This window comes from Phaethon aethereus (assembly GCF_964289735.1).
Source record: "Phaethon aethereus genome assembly, chromosome: 2".
Taxonomy (NCBI): Eukaryota; Metazoa; Chordata; class Aves; order Phaethontiformes; family Phaethontidae; genus Phaethon; species Phaethon aethereus.
Genome location: NC_138582.1, coordinates 167,807,791 through 167,831,243, shown reverse-complemented (window position 1 = coordinate 167,831,243; position 23,453 = coordinate 167,807,791). Strand labels below are relative to the sequence as shown.

The 23,453-nt window shown below is 38.8% G+C and overlaps 1 protein-coding gene across 3 annotated transcripts in view; it reads right to left on the bottom strand.

Annotated features, from left to right (window-relative positions):
• The window catches only part of ADCYAP1R1 (ADCYAP receptor type I), a gene marked incomplete at its 5' end in the record, with an annotated part of 110,533 nt that overhangs the window by 22,131 nt on the left and 64,949 nt on the right, over window positions 1–23,453 (bottom strand). For all 3 annotated transcript variants that reach the window (XM_081996295.1, XM_081996296.1, XM_081996297.1), the window contains 9 exons: window positions 3,986–4,077; window positions 6,082–6,151; window positions 10,358–10,418; window positions 14,081–14,234; window positions 16,403–16,535; window positions 16,968–17,065; window positions 17,621–17,724; window positions 19,518–19,559; window positions 20,209–20,244. In XM_081996295.1, the coding sequence (XP_081852421.1) occupies window positions 3,986–4,077; window positions 6,082–6,151; window positions 10,358–10,418; window positions 14,081–14,234; window positions 16,403–16,535; window positions 16,968–17,065; window positions 17,621–17,724; window positions 19,518–19,559; window positions 20,209–20,244 (790 nt within the window). The remainder of the gene's footprint in view (window positions 1–3,985; window positions 4,078–6,081; window positions 6,152–10,357; window positions 10,419–14,080; window positions 14,235–16,402; window positions 16,536–16,967; window positions 17,066–17,620; window positions 17,725–19,517; window positions 19,560–20,208; window positions 20,245–23,453) is intronic.

Below are 23,453 nucleotides of genomic sequence, written 5' to 3'. Positions count from 1 at the left end.
GTACTCTGTCTACAACAACTTGACCAAAACCAGGATGCCTCAAAGCAGATGCTGACAGACCATGTTACACACTATTGGCTGGTGTTCTCATGGGAAAAGCAATGAAGCCTTGCCATATCGATTTATTATCCATTTCCTAAAATTCCAAACAAGGGACTGATGTATGAAAATCCATGCAAATAATGTGGGCCTGATGTGATGTACTGTGTGCTGAGCCAGCCATAGTAGGGCCGTGAATATGCGTTTCCAGTCTGCAGAACTGCGAGTGCGCGTTGGATTCATGGACTTCTGATGCGATTCTACTTGGCTTTCAGCATATGGTGTAACAGTGTCCCTAAATAATCTACTGCTTCTTTAAAATGTTTACAAACTGTGCAACTGGAGATTGCTAAAAATCAGGCAGTGCTTTCTTGTTTATAAGCACGTTAAGTAAAACCTAACTGGATGGAATATACAGGTACAAATACAAGACATTGTCATTTGTACTATAGGATTAAGTATGTCATGTCCATGACCATGGCGCATTACAATTGCTTATGCAATTCCTTCACGAGATGGGGCAAGAAACCTGTCTGAACTACGCAGATAGTTGTCTTAATTACACTAGGAATACAATCGATATTATTTTATGCTCCCCCAACACCAGAGGATCTCAGAACTTCTCACTCAGATAAAAATTTATTGTATTTGTACTACCGGACTTCCTTTGGTTTGGTGCTTAATTTGGTGGAATTATTCAGGACTGACACAAGATTAACTGAAACCGGAACATGATTCAAGAAACAAAGTTATGTCTTTTTTATGCCTTTGGCAGTTCACTCCTAACACTAAATAGTAAATAATGATTACGATGACTACTGGGAGGAAGTATGAAAGCTGCTCAAGGTTCTCAGAAAAAAACACCCAAAAAATCATAAAATTAAAATGAACATTAAAAAAGGTGGCTTTTATTTCCTTTTAATTCCTACCTCAGCTGCTGGGATATCTTTGGTGAATCTAGCCCCCAATTATTTGAGCCATAAGGAGGAGTTTCTATGTAAAACATCAGTAAAAGAAGGATGGAGTTATTGTTCTCCCAGAATCTGACGTGTTTTGAGCTGTTCAGTCTGAAATGGGATCAGCAGCATGCAGGCAGCTTTGAGGGGGAACCAAATGTGTGAAGAAAGGTTGATTAGGCATGAGGCTGGTAATGAATGACTGAGCATACAAGTTGATAAAAAGGAAGTTTACAATCATTAAAGCATATGACTGCTGCAGAAAATTGTTAGGAATTAGCTACATGTTTCCAAGTTTTTGTCAGACTAAAGGCAAAGGCTATTGCATATAATGGTCATGAGGTTATTTAGAGACAAAGTCTGATTTTTTATGGTTGAAAAGCACTCGTTATTGTGCTGCAAATTATACAAATTATTGTTTGATTTTTTTTTAAAGCAAGTCTTACATTCTCTGGTGGCTACGCTATATTAATTAAGCATTAGTTCCCCAGTAGTCCACTGTTCTGTTGTGTTCCTGTCATAGCTCGCATCTAACTTCAGTAGTGGGAATTTTTAATGATTAATGCACAGTGGTAACAATATATAATTAATCTTTGAGTTTAGACACATCCTTAAGGCTTTTGAAGTCAGATACAGGCTTAAGTGATTTGCAGAACCATGACCATAGTGTCTATGAAATAGAACTGGAGGTAAATTTTCCTTCCAAAAATAATCATTAAAAGGGCCTGAACATAAACATGTACCATACATATAAGAAGAAAGTAAATCCTACACAACATCAATAACCAAGTTTTTGTGGGGTCTTTTGTTTTCCTTTTTGATGATGGAAGTCCTGGCTAAAGAAATATTCCAAAGAGTGGAAGACATTTATCAGAATAAATCTCAGTCATTGTTGCAGATAGATACCATGTGATAAGACCTTCAGAAAAAAGCTGAACATCCTTCCTCTACCGCAACTGATCCGTCTCTTACTAAAGACAAAGTACTTAAATATGTTGTGGACTAAAGATCTGGATGGACCGTTTGATCTAATGGGATGATGTTTAACAGTTGGAAACAGCAAACCAGGACATGGAAAATGCTTAATATGGACCACAGTCTAAATGTCACAGTGATTTCAATATGGTGACATAACCACACTATGATCTATCTTTTTCCTTCATCATAACAGCTCTCTTTTTACAGGATGTGTGCAAAAATATTGAGTATGTCTGGTGTATATCTGCATAGACTTATTAATTTCTTTTTTTTAATAATTTCTGGTGACTTCTGTTGTTGAATCTGTTTGGATAAACAACACTCCACTTCATAACATATACATAAATGCAAGATCAGTTTATATACACCCATTTATAAAGTCGCAAAAAAATATGAAAAATAATGGCAGCGAATGAAACAGAAAATATGATGTTTTCTCTTGGTTTTGGTGGCTAACTATACACATAGGAAAAATATCAATAAAACGCAGTCACCATATTGATCAAAAATGACAACAATGTTTTATAGTCTAGTTAAATCACTGGAGTCTATGGCATGCTTTGCTTCATATGTGAGAGATGTGCAGCAGACACCAAACATGCACTTAGCAGGTCGTAATCGGAACGGGCTCTGCACATCTTGGGTGCTAATTACAATCTAAGATTCAGTGGACGACTTCCCAGAAGCACATACATGGGAAGTCTTCATGCAAGCCCTAGGCAAACCATGCATACAATTAACCTCTCCACTACACTTGCTCTTGAGTTTTAATTCTGAGAAATATCCATCTGCAGAATGAATTTAAAGCATTATTTTTATAGCAAACTTCAAGGGCAGCACTTTCAGTAAGTGAATGTCTGTCTACAGAGATGAAAAAATGAGGCATAAAATATTACTACTTCTTGTAAATGTAAACAAGACAATAGGAAAGGGAAGAAAAATAAGCAGCAGGAGGACATATTTTTCCCTGAAAATTGTCATTTAGGTATGACATCGTTGTGCTATGAGTGTGGCTATTTAGGATGAAACTGATCACTAGATCGTTTTTAAAAAAAGTACTACATAGTAAGGATCTCCTACTTTACCCTGACACCTTTTATTTTTATTTGTTTGCATGACTTGCCTTTTTTTCACCAGGAATCCAGTGTTAAATCAAATAGTCTTACTTATGTTTATGAGTGCTAGAAATCACGAGAGCCCACAAAAAATTGCAAAGCAAACGGTGCATGTTTTTAGGCTGAAAAGCCAAAAAAGTACCAAATGTGTTGCCGCTCATCTTAGCTATTCAAAATTATTACATAATTTTTATATGGAGAATGACTGAATGCACTCAAAATGGGAATGATGACCATCTCAAATGGTCAACCTCTGTTCTCCAGCGAGTGGAAACTAACAAAAAGGATGTGAGTTTTGAAAAAATGTAAACCGAAAAAAAAGTTTTAAAACTTCTAATGGAAAAATTTAGAATTTGTTGCACATTTTTAAGCAATTGTATCTGCATGGGGAAATTGTTTGGCTTAAGATGAATGCATTCAAGGTTACCAGAAACATGAAAATAACCACCTCTAGGAGCAATTCTTAAGTTAGAATTCAGTCTCAAGTTAATGAAATCTTTTTGCCAAATCTCATTGTTTTCAATGAACTTTGGACCATGTCCCTGGAACGTATGAAGCACAGCAGACTGTCCCACGAGTATAATAATACTTATGCCGGTCAGTATGTTAATTTCCAGATAATTGACCTGTAAATAGGTTTGGGTTTGGTTTTTTTGTAAACTTGTATCTATGCTTTTTTTTTCTAGTTTTTTTAAAGAAGGGTGAAAACTGGCATTAGAATGCACTTTAGTGGCTTTTGGATTGAAACAAAAGTCGAAATAAACCAAATAAATTTAATAGATCCTGTGACTCTTTTTGAAAATCAAATCGCTTCAGCTCAGGTGTCTTTTTGAGTTTTTCTTTTTTCCTATGTGTATATTAAAAATCTAAACTGATTACTGCTTTATTTGTACTTACAAATAAATGCTGGATTCATTGCCCCCGATATCAGGTGACTGGAGTTTCTGCACAAGTATTACAATTATGCCAATAAAAAGCACGAAGTTTATCTAGGGGAAAAAAAAAAAGGAAAAAAATTATGACAATAATATGTTTTTTCAAGTGTGAGAATGAGACATTCCCGGTGACTTGCTGGCTCCATTGCTTTATTCTTCTCCAAACTACAGTCTGTTTTACAGGGTCAAGAGTAACGAGATAAGTTTACAAGGGTCTTATTGCCCCTTTTCCAGTCAAAAATATCCCCCTTGAAGCTGCTAAAGTAAGGCAGAATTTCTTCATTCTCAAGCACCGGATAAGACAGACATAAGCCAAAAGGTTTCAACATTTTTCATTATCAAGCAGTGCAAAGAATAAAAAGAAAGATCCTGGCACATCAAAACCATATAGCAAAGATGTCAACAGTAAAAGCATCTTTTTCTCCTGTTCTCTGAACTAAGGCATTTTTCTAAGTTTAGCAGCATCCATCAGTCACAAGTTAGTGTCTCCCCTTCCCTGGAAATCCCAAGTTGTCTCATTTTCCCACAGCTTGGCTGAATCCGTCCCAAGATGAGATGACCTCTAAGATTTTGGGGAGGGGAGGAGTCCTTGTGTGTGTGTGGGGCGGTGTTTAATGTTCTTGTTCATGTCTTTTAGTTTCATGTCATCCTGAGAATCTTCTCTTTTGTAGAAACATGTCATTACTCTTTTTTTTTTTTAATTTGGAGATTAATAAAATCAGTTTATTTTGCTGCTTTGGTTTCAGATCAATGCTGGAAGAAACCAGGGGGAAATTTAAGTTTCTTGCAACCTTTTACTTCTGTAAGGAGACCAAGAACTTAAACTAGATCTGAGCATCCCTTTCAGAAGAATTTTCTATCTGATCTGAGGACTACAAATGAATGGAGAAGCCCAGTCATCCCTTGCTAGTTGCTTGAATCTTTAATGCCTTCAATAGAAGCCAGGTATAACTGATTCTCGAAGGCCAGAATGTGAGTCTTCATAGAATATGTCTGTAAAGCATGGACATTCACATACATCAATACCACAAAAACCCCAGACCATTGGACCTTCTCGATCTCAATACCCTTCAGTGTGATTAGATGAATTACTTTTAATGGGTCTGAAGGTTACTGGACTTTAGAGAGCTCTCCAAATACTTAAGAGGAGAAGCACCAAACCTGACGAAAACACCTACATGTAGATAGCTACCTGTGGGCTGGATATCTAAATGCCCACAACAGCCAATGAAGACCTGGCCAATGCTGTCACTGGAGTACGGAAAGTGACTTAGAATGCCCAGAATTAGGCATCTACATGTGGTAAGCCAAACAGCTTTTCAGGTGCCACTAACCATATTGTCTAGGGGTCAATTTCATTTTCTAACTGGAGGAGCCCAACACCATTTTAAAATTCCCATATTCTTTTGGGGCAGCAGCTGGAACACAGACAGAGTACTTTAGAACCTCTCAGTCATCCATACACAGCTATCTAGTGTCATTTGAGTCGAATCCAAGACCTCCATCAACTAAAGAGAACTTAGATACCTTCTCGACAATTGAACATCTTGCACTATGTCAACACCACTATTGTAAAACTAATATTAGATAAATAAATGTAGCTGTGAAATGAATTTTGTTCAACAGACACAGTCCAGTTTCCTACTCACTGGCATCTAGTACGGTTTTAGATGCCCTGCGTTGTTCCACTTGGCCTTCAGCTGCCATCCTAAATAACACAGGATTCCCATACATCCTGTGTCCTATCTTCCAGGCCCAGGCAAATGCTTCATATGCTCTAGGGTCTTACGGTGTTTGGTAGCTCTGTTTCAGCAACTGAATAACTCCTTGTCTACGTAGTCTTTGGTTGCAAGCAGTGTACCATCATTTAACTTGTACTAAACCTTTTTTATAACAATAGAATTACTTAACATTGTGGGTGGCAAATGACAGACATGCAGACAAGTTGTCCAGCAGCGCAGTAGTTGCAACATCGTTTGTAAAGCCATTTGAAGCTATTTGCATCAGTTATTGGCCCTCAGAAGTGTTGAGGAAATGCCTCCTCCAAGTGCTGCTTACCATGATTGATCCAACCACAGGACCCTTGATGACCCACCACAAGGCAGTGTTGTCATTCATATCCCAGCAGCTGCAGTCATTAATGAAAGAATGGGGTGGGGAAATACAAGGAAAGAGAAAGATATAACAAGGAAGTTAATAAACTTAGAATTTTTAAGAGGGTGGAGAGTGGGAGATTGGTCTTGTAGCTAAATTATTTCATTTGTGTTCAAAGATACTAGTTCTTTAGTCTGTCCCTGTTATAGCTTTCTGTTACAAAACTTACCTTTACCCAACTTATCTGAAAGTAAAATAAGTATTTTTGTGGCAATTTCAACAGTACTTCTTACTAAACAGTTTAGCCATTTTGGAAAATGCCTCTGTGTGTGTTTCTGTGTCTACTGACAGTACAACTGTAAAATCATCCCTTTAATCTAACACCTCAGTAGAAGGAAAAAAAAAGTCAGGGATACCTTGAAGGGTAAGAGATGGTTATTCCAAAGTTTGATGTCTCAGTTAGTTTTCCAGGGTAAACAGATATGGATGTTGGTTCCTGACCCTGATGTGTGGATTCTCATGCGTATCTAGTACGTGAAGATGTACTGGAGACTGGCTATATTCACATATAGGAATGATTTTCTAGTCATTGGGTTGCAAGTCCTACCAAGGAGCAAGGATTCGTCTAAGAAGGTTCAGGTACTGGACAACAGTTGAGGTCAGCTCCTTTTTTAAGCTGTTGGAAGTGATCATAACCAAAATGGCATTTCCACCTCGGCATTTAAAATCTTCCTCTAGATTCAGCAAAGGATTCTGCTGAAGTTTATTCCATCTAGATGCATTCAGACATTCATTTGTAGAGAAAGGTAATTACAGGACCCATCTATATGTTTTTTTAACTTTAACATATATTTTTAAAGCTAGAAAAACAATAACAATGAAAAAAACCCTTATTTCCCCTGCCACACCACCCCTGCTACACTATTTTAACTTATTAAGAATTTGATTGTCAGTTAAAAAATGTCTTTTATTTGTCTCTACTTTATTCCCCTCATGATTCCCTCTAGAAAACTTAAAATCACAGAAAAATATCTGCTTTGTACCTGCAGTTCTGAGAAGGAGGGTTTCCCTCCCACTGGGACAACAGACGAAAGTCCCAGCAGTGGTTGTCATGGTGCATTTGTCAGATGCCAAGAAACAATTTGAAAGAGCATACAGGAATGAACCACTGCTGATCTTATGAGAGCTTAATGCAGCTTCTGTGCCATTTAAATAGCATTCTGGTAACATCTGGGGGAAAAGTGAAAATCTTTACTTTAAACAAAACTATATACATGTGTGAGTGTGAGGAGTCAGAGCTAAAATTCCATCATCAAAGTGCATGAGAGAAATCCCAAGCAGCTGAGTGAAGTCTGGTTTAGAAATCTCAGCTGGAGAGAAAATTTAGGGCTGGGGTGTCAAATTTGCACAAAATTACATATTTTTGCTTCTGTCTACAAGGCCTAGAAACTTAAAATCCCCCCCCCCCCCCAACTATGGGACAAATGGCTGAGATTTTCAAATGCAAAGTAACATTTCTGAGCTACCTCACTTTGGATACCCAACTTTAAATACGTGAAAGGGGACAACGGTTCAGAGGGAACACCTCACCCACAGCCTGGAAACCAGCCTCTTTTCAGTTACCAACACCTGAATGCCACAAAAGTACCTAAAATCACCAATTGTCTTTTAAATTCTTTGTATGCATTTGTAAATTAGAGTGCTGCCTTATGAAAATTACCCGCTATTTGCAGAGCTCAACCTCGCTAAGATGCACATTAAATCTACCCTGAAATTCTTTAGTGAATTGACCAATGTTGGAAGAATGTGGGCAAATTCTAATGCTAATCGAGCTATACAAACAGGCATTGATGTATGGCAATTTGTCTATGTAGAAATGAGAAATTACAGGGGATGGAATCTATCTGCTCTAGTTCCAGTCATGTATACTGATGACATCTACAGCCCATCTAGTAATCCTGGAATCTGGTTGGGACATAGAGACACTTGGAGGTTGTTTTCTTTTTTTTTCTCCACAATGATGTATTTTAAATGTGTACTCTGGGGCAATAGGTCATGTCCTACAAATGCTTATTCTTTTTAGACCTATTCCTCTCCTTATGTCCCCCCAGCGAGCTGAGTTTCCAATGTCTACCTCATAGATGTCAACAATGAATCAGACCAAGCTCACACAAAAGTTTTTTCAAGGACTTTTTTGGTCCAGTCCCCGTGACATCTATAGGATGGATGTGGTGGAAGAAACACCATCTTCTCCTTAGATGAACATGGCCAGAAGGAAAAAAAAGCAATGCACAACAGAAAAGTCTGTAGCATCAGCCAACAAGCTGTCCTACGTACACAGGCTCCCTAACTTCTTTCAAATGCGTTGCTAAAGTGGAGGTCAGACACACAGGACTCTTTTTTAGGAGGGATGAAGGGAAGAGAGCCAGTGGGCTGGGGGAGGGATGTGATTTCCATTTGAAAAGGCCAGAGTCTGATCTCTGTTACATCCCTGGTGTACATCTGGAATAACTCCATTTAATTCAGTAGCACAGCTCTGGATAAGTTGCATTTATCTTCAGACAGTTGCATTTATCTTCACAAACCTGTCACTTACGGTGATATGAATCAGGAGCTGAAGTCAAGGGAGCTCTGCCAGCGCTATAAGGAGCAAGCAGGAGGAGACTCGGACTCAGTCTGTATTTTAGTCCATGCCTTTGCGACTAAAGTTTCCCAGTTCAGTAATTTCTGCAATGTTTTCAGGCTCATGCTGGCTTCTCCCCCACCCCCAGAACAATGCTCACTGATTTTTAAAAGGTAACCACTGAGACGCTCAGCTAGAATCTCTCTAAACGTGTTGCATGCTAAATAGCTTCTCTAACTAAAAGAAAGGAAAGGGGGTTTTTTGGTTTTTTTTCTTCTGTGAGACGTTCCCCCTACCAGCAAAATGCAAGGACTGTTGTGACTCCTAAGAGAAATTAATGCATTTAGGACCAGTGTTGTAACCATAATAATGACACAACAGGGGTTTCTGGCTTGTTTTGCATGGAAATAAATGATTTCATTTGTCTTAATGTCAAAATAGAACATTGGGTCCAAAGCACTGGCATCCCCATTGGAGGAAGGGCTTTATGCACTTTCCAAAAAGAGCATGAAGGAAAAAGGACGAAGAGAACCTGACAGAGCACTGAGCCTTGTGCAAGTTTTGGATCCAGGTATCTCGAGTATAAGGCAAAATTAAAACATAAGCCTAAATCTCTTGGAAATGGGACTTAATGACGCCTTTCACTCAGGTCAAGGTTTTCAAAGAACCACTGCTGTATTTTCCAAATTTTTTTCAGTCTCCCTCATTCCCAGCATTTTTCTAACATTCCACCAACTTCAAACATAGTTGTCATGAAAAAACATTGCTAAGTTTGTGTTTTCAAGGTGTACGTACATCTCCGTTCCTACCAGCTACGTGTGCTGGTCTATCAGACCAGTCAATCTACTGACTACTGAGTTGTGCAGGACCATCTCTGGGAGCAGCCTTTCTTTCTGGTCCTTTGGAGAAGGATACAGGATATTTGCAGGATTTTTCCTTACTGAAAGAGACCATTTGGGTGGAATCTACCCTCTTGAATTTTTACTGAAATTATTCAGTTTCCTCTTTTTTTTTCACACAGAAGACAGGATGCAGATTTCTGTCTCACCTGTACTCATCTCTCTGACTAGATTCGTCGAAAAAACTCTCCAAGGGGAAGCTAAATTCCTAATTGCCTTTGTAAACCAAAGCTCAGCAATGCCTTGTGCAGATTTCACTCATCGCATCAGAGGTATCTGCAACAATCTCTACAGCTGAGCTCACCACCTTTGTCTTCCTTCATATTCGGTTGGAGAGAAGACAATCACAGGTGTGATTCACCTCACATCTCTTTTAAGCTGAGATAGACCATATTCTGGACTCCACTCATTAAACTGAGCCGGGAAGGGAGGGCCACTGGCCCCACTGTGTGTTTACAGGGTAGATGCCTACCTGTATTCTTTTATGAATTTACCAGCGCAACGGGGACATAAACATCGAGCTATGGCTACTTATGCAGTTGAACACGAAAACACTCTAGGTTGACCACTGGATGGTCAACTAAACTACTTGCATACACTAATCAATGTCAGAAATGGAAGGAGAAATTAGTCACGTCCTCTGATTGTTGTATTTCTGTCTCATCCTTGCAGTCGTGCTAAATGCACTTCAAATGATTTCCCACGCGGCAATACCTACCCGGTATCATCAAAGTGAAGCCTCAGCACTGCCCAGACAGTGACACAAATTGTTGGGGTACCTGCAGAAGATAAGATGGTGATATCATTTAGTACTCAGCAACGAGTACTTCCTGCAACCTCTCCGCTGAGGTTTTACTTCCTAATAGCACTCATGCACGAAACAATGCAATACATTACATTAATTCAGAGCTCTAGAAACATCTATCTCAGTCAGAAGATGGGTTAGTCTTGGTGGGATTGCAGAAGCAAAGCTGATAACAGGAAAGAATGATGCTGTTTCAGGTCATTATTGCTCAAAGTTATTGTACTGCATCTTCTTGCATTAACAGTAAAACACAGTCTGTACAAAATAAAAGCAGTGACATCAGCTTCCGTGTCTAGAGCTACTGTAATTATGCAATAATTGCGGAGTGGCAGATGTTGAGCTGCAATGGCATTATTGTATTCTATGTATGCTAATGTGGGTTTGTTGTAAACGATTTGCATGTATTACATTTTCTCTGTTATTCTGTAAACAAGTGATTTTGTTTCACTTATTCAACCAAAATAAATCGGTAGAGGATAGTTTTCCTTTCCTCACAGGAATGTTTCATTTTTTTCCATGAAAAAAACCCAGCAACCAACCCCCAAAAGAATATTGGGAACAAGAATTTAATCTCTCAGACATTTCTTTACTCTTTATAAAATGCATGTAAAACACAAATTAAATCAGAACAGGAAGAATCCACTGAGAAAACTGGATTTATTTTCCTTTCTGAAAACACTGAAGTGTGGTTTTTCAGTGAAAATATTTTTATAAAATGACACAGTTTTGCAAGAAAGCTCTGGGTAAGTTGGATCTCCATTTTATGGCAAATAAAATGTTTGACTAGGAAACAGCCTACATCTATTCAGACACCACTGGAAAGTTAAAGTGCTAAAAAGCAAACAAAACAAGGACCTTCATAACCCCAGCTTGCAGTGGTGAACGAGACTGCCAGAAGTTGACAGGAACAATTATGTTTCATATATTTTGCAAGGCTGTGTTGCTGTCACATTAATTAGTCATTTGACTGAATCCACTTAAGTGGGTCTCTGTCAAATCTCATATTCCTGCTATCAGAAATAAAAATACCCCTGTTAGACCTAGATGACTGATGAAGCCCTCCTCCTTTAAAAAAACACACAGAGAAATTTGTGAAAGGTAAATGATAAAAAGAAATAAAGTGACAGGCTTTTGGGGGGAAGAAATCATGTGTATTTAATTTAAATTGAGGTCTGCTTTTCTCACCTGAGAATACTTAGAAAACATTGAGAGCTTTGTGCACTTAACAGATGCACAATAATAAAAATAATCTCTAAATATCAGTCATGGGTCTAATGTGCTATCTAGTTTGCACCGATGTGCACTATATAAGTTTTGATGAAATGAATAGTGTTCCAAGTCTGAAACACGGGCAGGAAGGCAGAATTAGACTAAATGTGCCATAAAAATATCATTCAAAAGGCACGTTTCAGATCATCTTGGAGTTTTTAACCTTCTGCTGTATGAATATACATATACTGACTTTTCTTTGCATCAAAAGTTATATATATCTTCATCACTTTCTTTTCAGCTTCTGAGTAACGTTAGAAAACGTTATGAAACGTTAGAAACGTCATGGCCTCAAGTTGCGCCAGGGGAGGTTCAGATTGGATATTAGGAAAAATTTCTTCACTGAGAGGGTGGTCAGGCATTGGAACAGGCTGCCCAGGGAGGTGGTGGAGTCGCCATCCCTGGAAGTGTTCAAAAAACGTGTGGATGTGGCGCTTCAGGACATGGTTTAGGGGACATGGTGGTTCTGGATTAATGGTTGGACTTGATGATCTTAAAGGTCCTTTCCAACCTAGTGATTCTGTGATTCTGTGATTCTGTGAAAACAGACGAGCCCCAAAGGCTGCGAAGAGAGCTATTCTTCTGACTGTGTTTCTGCCCTGAGTAAGGAGCAGGCATTAGGAGAGATCTCAGGAAGACAGCAGTCTATCCAGGGGAGTTACCAGCATATTGCATATTTAAGAGGAAAAAATTGTCTGGATCGACACAGCCATATGTAGTTCTCGTTAATCAAATGAGGACGCTGGTGTGCTCAGCACATTTTAAGAAACAAACAGCCAGATGCTGCAAAATGCTGAGCTCTTGCTTATTGCTGCTTCAATGCAACTCCCTGCCCATCAGCTCTGAGCTGAGGGGCTGCTTTAGCCCTCGATGACTTGCACCCAGACTCTGGAAGTGCTTCTATTCTTGCAAATGCCAATTGCTCCTACCAGGTCAGGGGAGCTGCTATTCAAGTTGAAATACACAGGAGCTGAGAAAATATTGTATTTTAAAAAATAAAACAAAACCAAAGCCATGGAGATTTTCCTAGTGTTATTAATGGATATTATTGATACTGAACATCTAGATCTTATTTATGGTATTCAACTCAAGACCAAATATTCTGAGGTTTCATTATAGAATCAATCCATCTGGGTAGCTCTTTCACCACAGAAACCGGTTCTTTTTTAAAAAAATGTTCAGTTAATACACTGTATTGCAATTTTCTCACATTCAGACAAACCTACAGATATGAAATTTGTGCAAACGTAATTAAAGGAACCCAACTTCTGATTTATGTTCAGATTGTGGAGATTTACACATTGTTTTCTTTTATAATTGACACATTTTCAGGTACATAACCCCCAAGTTGTCTTCGAAAACAGTCTTATATCTCAGTTATAATGTGACTATATACATATGTGGATAGCACAAGGGGAACAACATCCTTTGAACATCCTTTTCCAACAGCCAGCCTTTTCTAATAGTCTTTATATGCCATGGGTTATTTCTGGTTTCTTGTTCTTTCTTCACTGTACCTTTTCTCCTACTGTGGGGAGTCTTTGCCAGAAAATATGAATTTGTGTATATACAGCTGCCTCAGGAGGGAAAAAACAAACCTAGCTGTGGATTTCTCGAAGGTTTGGGTTACATGAGGATGTTTTTTTCAAAGGATAATAGTTTAAGCCATATGGTTTATATGTAGACTTTACAAATAAATATACAGGATTATTTCCAGATTATTTCAGATGTATGTTTGTTTAAATACAAAAATTGAGCTTAGCCTTCTTAGAATATATTTAATATTAATGTACTCTTCTGCATTCACCATCTGACTTCTGCACAAAAACGTCAACAAAGAACTGCTTGAATTAACATGTTACAGGAATCAATTTATCTCCAGAAAGCTAGCATGAAAAATGATTACACTGGTTATCATCATACAACTGGTCTTTCTGAAACAAATCTTGATTCTTCTTATTACAACTTTCCATTTTTCACCCAGGTATGATGAGCATATGTGGATACCCTTTAGATATGTTTTCAATTTAGCTATTATCTGGAAGAAAGGCATAAATAAAGTCTTAGAAAATGGACTAGACTTAGCATTGCAGATTTGATTAAGCTGAAGAACTTGGCATTAAGATCATATCTTGTATGATATGATTCTCAATTCTCAGTTGTGGACTACATCTCTGCAAGAGATGTGGTGTCCTCCATATTTCAGTTCCAGTCTATCCAGGCAAAAATCTCAATACAGTTCGGTCTGCAGTGGTACTTCTACACAAAGACTAAAACTATACTTTGAAACCCTTTGCGGAAATATTAGATGGTTTGTGGAGTCGTCTTGCACACTGAGACACAATCTAGACAAGAAATGCCACGTACCCCAGCCAATAATAGTGTACCAGTAGAAATATCTCCTCTCTGGGAAAAAGGTTTCTACCAATAAAGTGAAAAGGTACAGTCCCTCAATGAAAAGCCAGAAGTAGTTGGACATGACACAGTAGTGAAAAAACACCATCACTGCTTTGCATTCCACCTGCAGAGAAGCAAGAAAAACAAAGTTATTTTCATGTTGTTTCTGCCTAAGAGATAAAGAAAATTCTTTCAACCTCTCTAAATCTCTTAGAGGAAAGGAACACAGCTGGGTCTGATATTAGACACTTCTAACAGTAAAGTTTTAAAAATATCAGAAGAATGTGAGGTGCCACTTAGAGAGTGAAGCTTGAAAGTACAGGTAACCAATTTTACCAGTGGGAGGTGGTCGACAAGTGTCTGCGGACAGCTTAAGAACGTCTTGCGTTAGTGGGAGTTCACATCACCAATGGATGCTAATTGCTAGATTGAAGCCCCCTTCCAAGAATTAAGTGCAGAGAAGAAAAGAATCCAGTTGCGTATTGAGAAACCTAAAGAAGGATGTAAAATGGCAGGATGATTGTGGAAAACCCTGAGAGTGGGATCAGAAAGGATGCACCCTCCTGTGTGCAGCTGGGAATTGTACTTCCTTGCCATTTGCAGGTGGTGTCAGTCAGGGACAGAAAATGGAAGTAGGTGTAAGTGTAAAGAAAGCAGAGTGATTTACTGTAAAAAATGGTAGAAGCTTTCATTCATTTACTGGGGTGAAAAGCAGTGGACAAAAGAAAAAGGAAAAAAAGAAGGAACTGGTGTTGTTTAGCCTGGAGAAAAGGAGGCTGAGAGGAGACTTTATTGCTCTCTACAACTACCTGAAAGGAGGTTGTAGCGAGGTGGGTGTCGGTCTCTTCTCCAAGTAACAAGTGATAAGACCAGGGGAAATGACCTCAAGTTGCCCCAGGGGAGGTTTAGGCTGGATATGAAGAAAAATGTCTTCACTGAAAGGGTTGTCAAGCATTGGAACAGGCTGCCCAGGGAAGTGGTGGAGTCACCATCCCTGGGGATATTTAAAAGACGCGTAGAGGTGGTACTTAGGGACATGGTTTAGTGGTGGGCTTGGCAGTGTTAAGTTTACAGTTGGACTCGATGAACTTAAAAGTCTTTTCCAACCTCCATGATTCTATGGTTCTGTGTTTCTATGATAAAAGCCTCAGGTGGAAACCGAGCTCTACTCAGACTCTGTGAGAGAAGGACACACTCCTCTTTCCAGTGTTGCATCCCAGTGAGACATCTTAGTCCTACACAAGTAGGACTTTTCAACAAATCAGAGCAGAATCTGTGTAAAAACTGGAAGATCCTGACTGGGGCAGTTGGAGGCTAACAATTTTAACTGGCTCCCACTTGCACTCCACTCTCTGGGACAAGTCTACAACCAATATGTTTAAATCACCAGATCTTGAGTTTCTTCATGGAAGCTCTACCAGGGCTGAAGATTTGGTCTTTAGATGGCTGATTATAACATGTTTTACACTTCAAGTATTTCAAAACAAAGAGGCAGATGCCACTATTAAAAGAGTGGTGTGAAAAAACTACTGATCTAGCATGACTTCAGCTTTACCATGGAGAAGAATTAAAAGGAAATCCATTTTCAGTGACAAAGAAAAGGCTGACTAAGAAACTACACAGCTGCACTTCATAGCGAATTTAGCTCATAACTGAATGGATAAAGGAGATCTCAGTTTGGGAACTCACTGTAATTCTATCATAATTACACCCAGTGAGCTGATTTATTAAATCAAATACTAGCCTTAAATGTGAAAGGAATTGTGATTTACATGCAATATATAGCTAAGTGTATCTGTGAAATGGACTGCTTTCCATGAAACCACACACTTCAGAGACAAACATGTAGCTAATACTAATGATTTTTTGAGACTGTGAGATACTTTCTATGTCTGAACGGTCACCCTCTCTACACATGACTCTCTTGACATCCAGAAAAGGTAAGGCTCTGGAGAAAACACAGACCTTTAGATGAAAGAAGCTGATGTGTCTGCTCTCATCCCACCTATCACTATGCAGATCTGTGAAAGGGAGAAACAACCTGAGTAGGGTCAGAAACTGAAACTTGTAGGTTTGTCTTAAAGGACAGACTGCTGGACACTGATGGCATCTTGAGACCATACCATCCACAGTTTTGCTGTGAACCTGGAGGGAAGTTTACCACCAATTACTCGCTCCCCCAATAGCTTCTCAGCCTATGATACCCAACAGACTGCTGCCTGCCTCACTGTTTTTTGTTGTCTCACGCTGAAACAAAATAAAGGAAAAGATTTTGGTTTTGGTTCTACTTACCGTTGAGATAAAACAGTGGTTGCCATCCTGTTCAGCATAAAGAACCCCATCTTTAATGAATACAGATATTGCACGTAGGATGAAAGAAACAAAGAGGTTCATGTGGATAAAATTTCGAGTGCAGTGAAGCTTCCTAGAGAGGAAAGAGCAAGGGAGAGGAAAAGAAGAAAAAGAAAAAAAAGACTTTTCTTTTGTGGAAACAGCACACATGGCCAAGAGCTCTTAGCGCCTTGGTGATAAGAATAGCAACATCTGAAAGTCAAGAGTATGAATAATACTGACCCTAAATCTGACCAAGAGGAGGATTTGGGGATTTTCCTGTAAAAGCATGCAGGGTAGCATAAAATAGAGGTGGCCTAACGCAGCTACTGCAGTCTGCAGTCTACAATCTACTGAAATGTGACTACTGGAGTGTATCCAAGCTGGGGCAACAATTCTGTTAAAGGGTTCTCTCCCTCTTACTCTACATCTAGTGAGATAAAAGCTTAAACATTGTTTTGGGCCAATGAGCTCCAGCCTCTTTCCTCCAGTGACTGAGCAGCTCACTGCTCATGTCCTGACTCACCTGAAACGACACAGGATAACCATGGCGGTGGTGAGGGAAACAAGAGAAGTACTGTAGCCCACTGTGTACAGAGCCTTCACAGATAGATAGTAGTAATCCTTGGGAAGCAAACAACACACGTTAAATGGTTCATCTACGGTCACATCTTCCTCACCCTGTAAACGTGCAGGGGCAACAATAGGCAGGATTTGTTTCTTGAACAGCCTGGTTGTTTTCTGCTCTTGGTTCCCCTGAGATCTCACTCTATATTAGAGCATCGCTCTATGTCTGGTGTACTCTTGGGTCTGCACACTGCGAATCTTATTTGTCAGTGGGCTAGCAAAGGCTGTCTAGATTTCTTTGACCATTGTGCATGTATCTGTGGAAAAAAACAGCAGCTGGCTAAGGGATTCTTTAGTCAACAGGGGAAGAACTGGGGGGTTAACACGTGCTTCTACAAGTTACAAGCTGTATCAACAGTAAACACTCATATTCTGGAAATACTCAGTACAGGGCTAGGAAGAATTTAAATCTTGCTTTTCACATTTTTATGCCCATAAATATCTGATTGTTTCATTCTAAACACCATCAAATCAGAACATGACCAGAGGCTGGACAAAAAGCAGCCTGCTGTTCCTACCTTAATTTTTTTTAATTATAAGATTAATTCCCACCTGGTTATCGGACTCTGTTTCATTTTCATCAAAGCCGCAGGCATCATAATAATGAGGAAAAGGTTCAGACCAGCCATCTTCAGTGCAATTTCTACTGATGTCCCCTATGTCAAGTACAGTTAGGAATGTGACAATGCTGAAGCAAACCCCAGGGGATACCCTCCCTCCCCTTGGTACCTGACCAAAGAAAACCTCACAGTACCGCTGGGGTTACCATTTATCTGTCCATCCATAGAAGACTTTAATGGCATCTTGAAAGTTTAATTACATCTTTAATGAGCCAGTTCTACAATAGGCACCTATGGATGTCTACTACTACAACTGGTCACCGGACAGCAAAAAAGATTTAACTAACATAGTCAGTGCCTCCAGGCCACCAAAGATCTCATTCTTAAGTGGGTACCAAAACCAGGGGTCAGCTAAGTGTCCATTTCTCTCCATTAACTCTGAAAACCATCTAGGGAATACAGCTTCAACGTAGACAACTATACTTCGGATGGCTAAAGGTTAAGTCCAGGGCTTAAATAGAGGTAGGCACTTTGTGTTATTTAAGATGATCTATACCTGAGGCATCTGCATGGTACTGGCAAGAAAACACAAGGCTAACATAAGTTTTTTGAGCAGCTGCTGGAAGCCAAGCAGGATACTGTAGGAAATGTAAAATTATTATTTTATTAATACTGTAGGATATTATATGTCTATGGTGAAGCAGCTGGATTGTTCTCCTACAGTCAGATAACATGTATCCCACTCACTTATCTTCAAGCCTAAACTCTGATGTCAGAGTGACTTTCTGAGAAGGGTCTGTAGGAAAACAAAGGAAAGAGAGAGTGGGAATCTCTTCCCCGTCTCTGTCTTCACAGCAAAAAGTTCATTTACATCTCCAGATTCCCAGTGTGGCTTCAGTGGAAAACTTCAAACCTTTTTCAGAGCTTCTTACATACCTCTGCCTACTATTTGTTCCAGTCCCAGTTTAAAACCTTGCTCTAAAGCAAGTGTTTGCAAGGAGGCTCAAAACTGGCTCAGAGAAAACCTCGTTCTCTTTTCCTCTTTTTTTACCCTAATTGTGTGGCGAATCTCATATAATGACCAGCTCCTAAATGGCTTTCGCTGACAGTCAAAAGCCTTAAAACCGTATTGGGGAACAAGAGCTGGGAGTGGGAGAGGAAAGAGCCTCTTGACACTCACTTTGTTACTGAGGCTGCCTAAGGTGGGATGACCCCTGGGGTGCTCTTTTTAAGCACCGTTACTCTTGCCAGAGCTCAGTGACCTGGATGAAAAATTAGAGCTGAGCTGCTGGCTGCACTTATTCCTCTTCAGCACAATAGAACTGTTTCCATTTATCGAACCATTACAGTTTTGGGAGTTTGAGCTGTACCTTGACCAAAACTGATGGAAATTTCCAAGATGGTTTTTTTTTAATTAAGGTTGTGCTTCTTCACTTTCTTGGAGCAGTTTAGTCAAGTGGCTCATAACACTAGCAGTGACCTTATTTTTATGCCATCCATGCAGCAGAATATATGTATTTAATCACAGCATTCATTTCAGAACATTGCATTGCTTGGCAAATTTTGGTAAATTACTTTTGCACATTCATCCCTAGTTTTCTATGGAAAACAACCACTGAATCACGGTGTTGACTTTCCTTAACACCATTTAGTAATTACTGTTAAGCAGATAGATATAATTTATAATAACATACTTGCTAGATTGCAAGGCTCAATAGCGGAGGAATACATTTTCATAATAATGTTAAATATAACACACCAGAAAATGTGTCATTTTTAATTAGAACTGATTAAAAAATAATACCTAAATGGCAGGAGAAAAATCTTAAAGCTTCCTTTTTAACAGGGTTAAAATTAGAAGAGAAACATTCCATGATTTTGTTTCTTACCTAGGGGAGACTGGGCTGTGCTTTCCAGCAGGTCATAATCACCTATAAAAGTGGAAATTTGGTATGAAATTGTTTTGATTGTGTTTTCTATTAGGACCCAAACTGGTCTCTGTGGAAATCAGTGAATAGAATCCAATTGATTTTTATTTGTTTGGATCAGGCCCAAGGGCAACACATACTTGAGTCTGTCTTTTCAGGAAGTAAACACAGTTTTACTTGTGAGTTTAAATCAAAGCTGAACCTATAAAATTAAAAAATTGCTACTGCAAGCAGCGAGAACATAACTAAAACCGCATACACTCAAACTAGGACCAATTTTATTATAAAATATAAAAGTCAGATATTATATAATTAGAAATTTATATTTATAATGCATAGCTATTTAAGTATGTTCAGTTTTTACAGAATTCAGGAAAAATTATCTCCATCCATCAATGACAAAAAGCAAAAATAAATTGGTTTTAAGTAGGACACTTTAATTTTGTGGTTTTAGGTTAGATCACATTGATTTTTAGAAACTTACCAGATTTTTACTTTCACATTTTATCAGTGTTACAATGAACTACATGTATTCATTATCATGATGGTTGATACCAAATAATTTTAAAATAATCAGATATTATCATGTGCTCTACATACAGTTTTTGATAACAGAAGTACATAGGAGGTAGTCAGGACAACTGGTTCTTACCTGCATGGGTTTGCCCCAAGTTATCTACTTCCCAACCTGAAATTAGAAGAATAAAAATAATTAATTTGATCTTGATAAGAGTTTGCTTCCCGTAAGAGGAGTGGATGTAGCAGTGCCCACAGAAGAACTGCAAGAAAATTTCCTTTTTTCATAATCAGTACTGTGTCATTATGGCTGGAAAGTGGTTTTCAGAAGATGGTCGATTGCATTGTATTGTTAAATCTCTGGTTATTGTGGAGTTTCATCAAACTCTAGAGAGGACATGAAAGAGAGATTAGAGAGCTTTTTTGTTGGTTTTTTTTTCCTTTTTTTCCTTTTTTTTTTTTAGGGGGAGAGGGTTCTGAAAGAAGACAGACCCACACATTTCCCAAAATATTGTGCGAAAATCCACGCTGATTTGTATACCAAAAATACAAATGTTACAATGGAAAATCATAAAAGTTGGCGTTTGCATTAAGAATTTGGTTTTTTCCTTTCTTTTGTCCTTCAAAAATATAACGTTGGGATTATCTCAAACCAACCTCCCACCCGCCCTGTTAAGTACTTCGCCCGAATTGCACTGAAGTCAGACTTTCCGGAATCCTCGGTGGACTTTGCCTCCAACTCGGTGTTGGGGGATGCACAGAGAGGAGCGGCCTTAAGCCACCGAGTGGTGCTGCTGCGTCATGCACAGGGACACCGAGGCTCCGACGAGGCTGCCTGCAAGCAGCTCTGCCGGTGGCCCACCGGCCAGTGAAAAAAGTTTCCAACGTTTCGTTGACCACCACGGCAGGTTAAATATTTAGATTAGCTTAGTTCTGTGTCCCCTGGAGTAACCACAGGGCTTCGGGTTGTTCTTCTTTAGCTCTGAACATATGGTCAAATCTTAACGAGGGATTGGAAAAGCCATTCACCAATCTGTATGAGAGGGTTTTTATTAAAAGTGAAATCCAAACAAAGATTCATTTTGATCCTATGGGAAAGGAAAAAGACAGCATCTAAGAAAACAAAATAGTAAAAAAAGTCTTTTCAACGCAGCATAAAATGCAGTTTATATTTTATACTTTTTCAAATCGCTTATCATATAATAATTTTAAATTCATTGATTCGTCTCTCCTAAAATAAATCAGATGTGCTTTTTGATTGTTTAAGATAGAAACCAGAGGATTTAGTGTGAAAGTGATGGTGGCAGTCTATAAAACTAAGCTGAAGCATCAGGTAGGCTGTACTGTGTCTTTCAATGGATGTATTCAACATCAGACCTACACATTCAACCCACCAGTTACTCTGGAGGGTTAATCCTAAAAGCCATGATGAGCACACCCTTGGTCTCCTGGCTTCTCTGCCCAACTCCAGCTGCCTTCAAGATTTCGCATATGAGAATTGTTGGATAGTTGCAAATATTGGGTAGGTGTACTAACTCTGAAGAGACATCACCAATGCTCCCAGCAAACATTTTCCAGCAAAGATCATCCAACCTGCTGCATCAGACGAAATTACCAAATGCTGCAGAAGGGCTATGGCTGTCCTCCAGATGCTTGGCAGATTAACAGGGATGCCTCCACAAAGTATTTTGGACAGACCTGTTTCCCTCCTGAGCTTACCAAAAGCCAGGTTTATTATCAGTGATACAGCTCAGATATAGATGCAAAAGTTGCTAAAACCTGAATACCAACTGCAGGATAACCTGTGGGAACTTTTACCTGTGGTTTTATTAGACAGAGGAACAAAGAGCAAGGCACTGTTCCTTGATCAGTGTCTTTCATAGCCTGCTGCCACTCAAATCAGTAGCTCATAATGGAACTGGTTCCTTACATGAGGTCACCTCACTCAACAGCCTGACCCACAGAATAAGAAGCTGTAAAAAAAATCAAAAAAACTTTTTGACTCGTTAAAATCCAGTTTTAGTTTATCAGTTGTACAGTGTGGATTAAATCCTCAAATGTGATATTATAAGCTTTCTAGAATTGTTGTTGGAGGTAGACCAGGGCGGTGGTAAGTAGACTGAAGCCTGATGCTCCTGGCATCCTGGTATATAACACTGATCAGAAAAATATCTGGTTTTTAAATATAAATGTTTTAAATTTCACTATTTTATTCCAATAATCTAAAAAAAGAAGAAATAAAAATAACCATTATTTCACTTTAAATATAGGTAATAGTTGGTCACAACAATAATGAAATATTAAATTTTAGTTCATTTTGAATTTCATGACATCAATAATAACAGTTAAAACATTATATTAATGTAGGTTTGCAAAATGAAAAGGCTTTTTATATTAATATTTTTAATACACCTGAATCACAACTGCATTTTAACTGCTTTCGGACATTATGAAGGGATTAACATTTTTGACAATGTTAATTTTCTGATTGCTGTAGGAGCAAACCTGCCTTTTATTAACATATTTTTCTACATTTGAGTCCTTTCTAGTGTACTGAAGAAAGTTCCAGTACAACCTTTTACTCTACAGGCTTTTAGGCTTGATCCATCGACCTAATTTTCATTAATAAGTTAAGCTACTGGAAAGTCAATTAGCTATACACTGAACATGATGCCCTGAATTACAACGAAAAGTTGAAATTCATCTAATAAGTGTTTGGATAATATACATACCTACACAATTATATTTCTGTGTGTATGCATATATAGATATAAGCACTCAATGACGGAACATACAGCCACCGTCTGGCTTTAAATTCCTACGTTCTGTTCCTGCCCTTCTCTCTGACACCATATTTTTATGTACTCTGCAGCAGAATATGGATGTTTACGTGACAGATAGCTGTGCCAATGGCTATGTTTGCTCTCGTGTATGAGAGTGCGATGGAGTTCATGTGGATTATTTCTGTGCTTGACATTTAACATGTCTACACATACAGGGAGCTTGCACTTGAGCTGGAGTTGGAGGAAGTCCAGACATAGGGCAGTCCCTCTCGTTTTTCAACCTATTACCCTGAAACTATTTTTGTGTGTGGTTGTTTTGGGTTTTTTTCACCCGAGTGCCTTTTTGACTCTAGAGAGACCTCATCAAATTTGAGTCACCATCTCTGGAAGTATTCAAAAAACGTGTGGATGTGGCACTTCAGGACACGGTTTAGGGGACATAGTGGTGCTGGATTAATGGTTGGACTTGATGATCTTGAAGGTCCTTTCCAACCTTAGTGATTCTGTGATTCTGTGAAATTTACTCTGGTGTCAGTGATGTAATGGGAAAAGTTGTAGGGCACCTTGTTGCCTGGACTTTCACATGAGTCCTCTCATT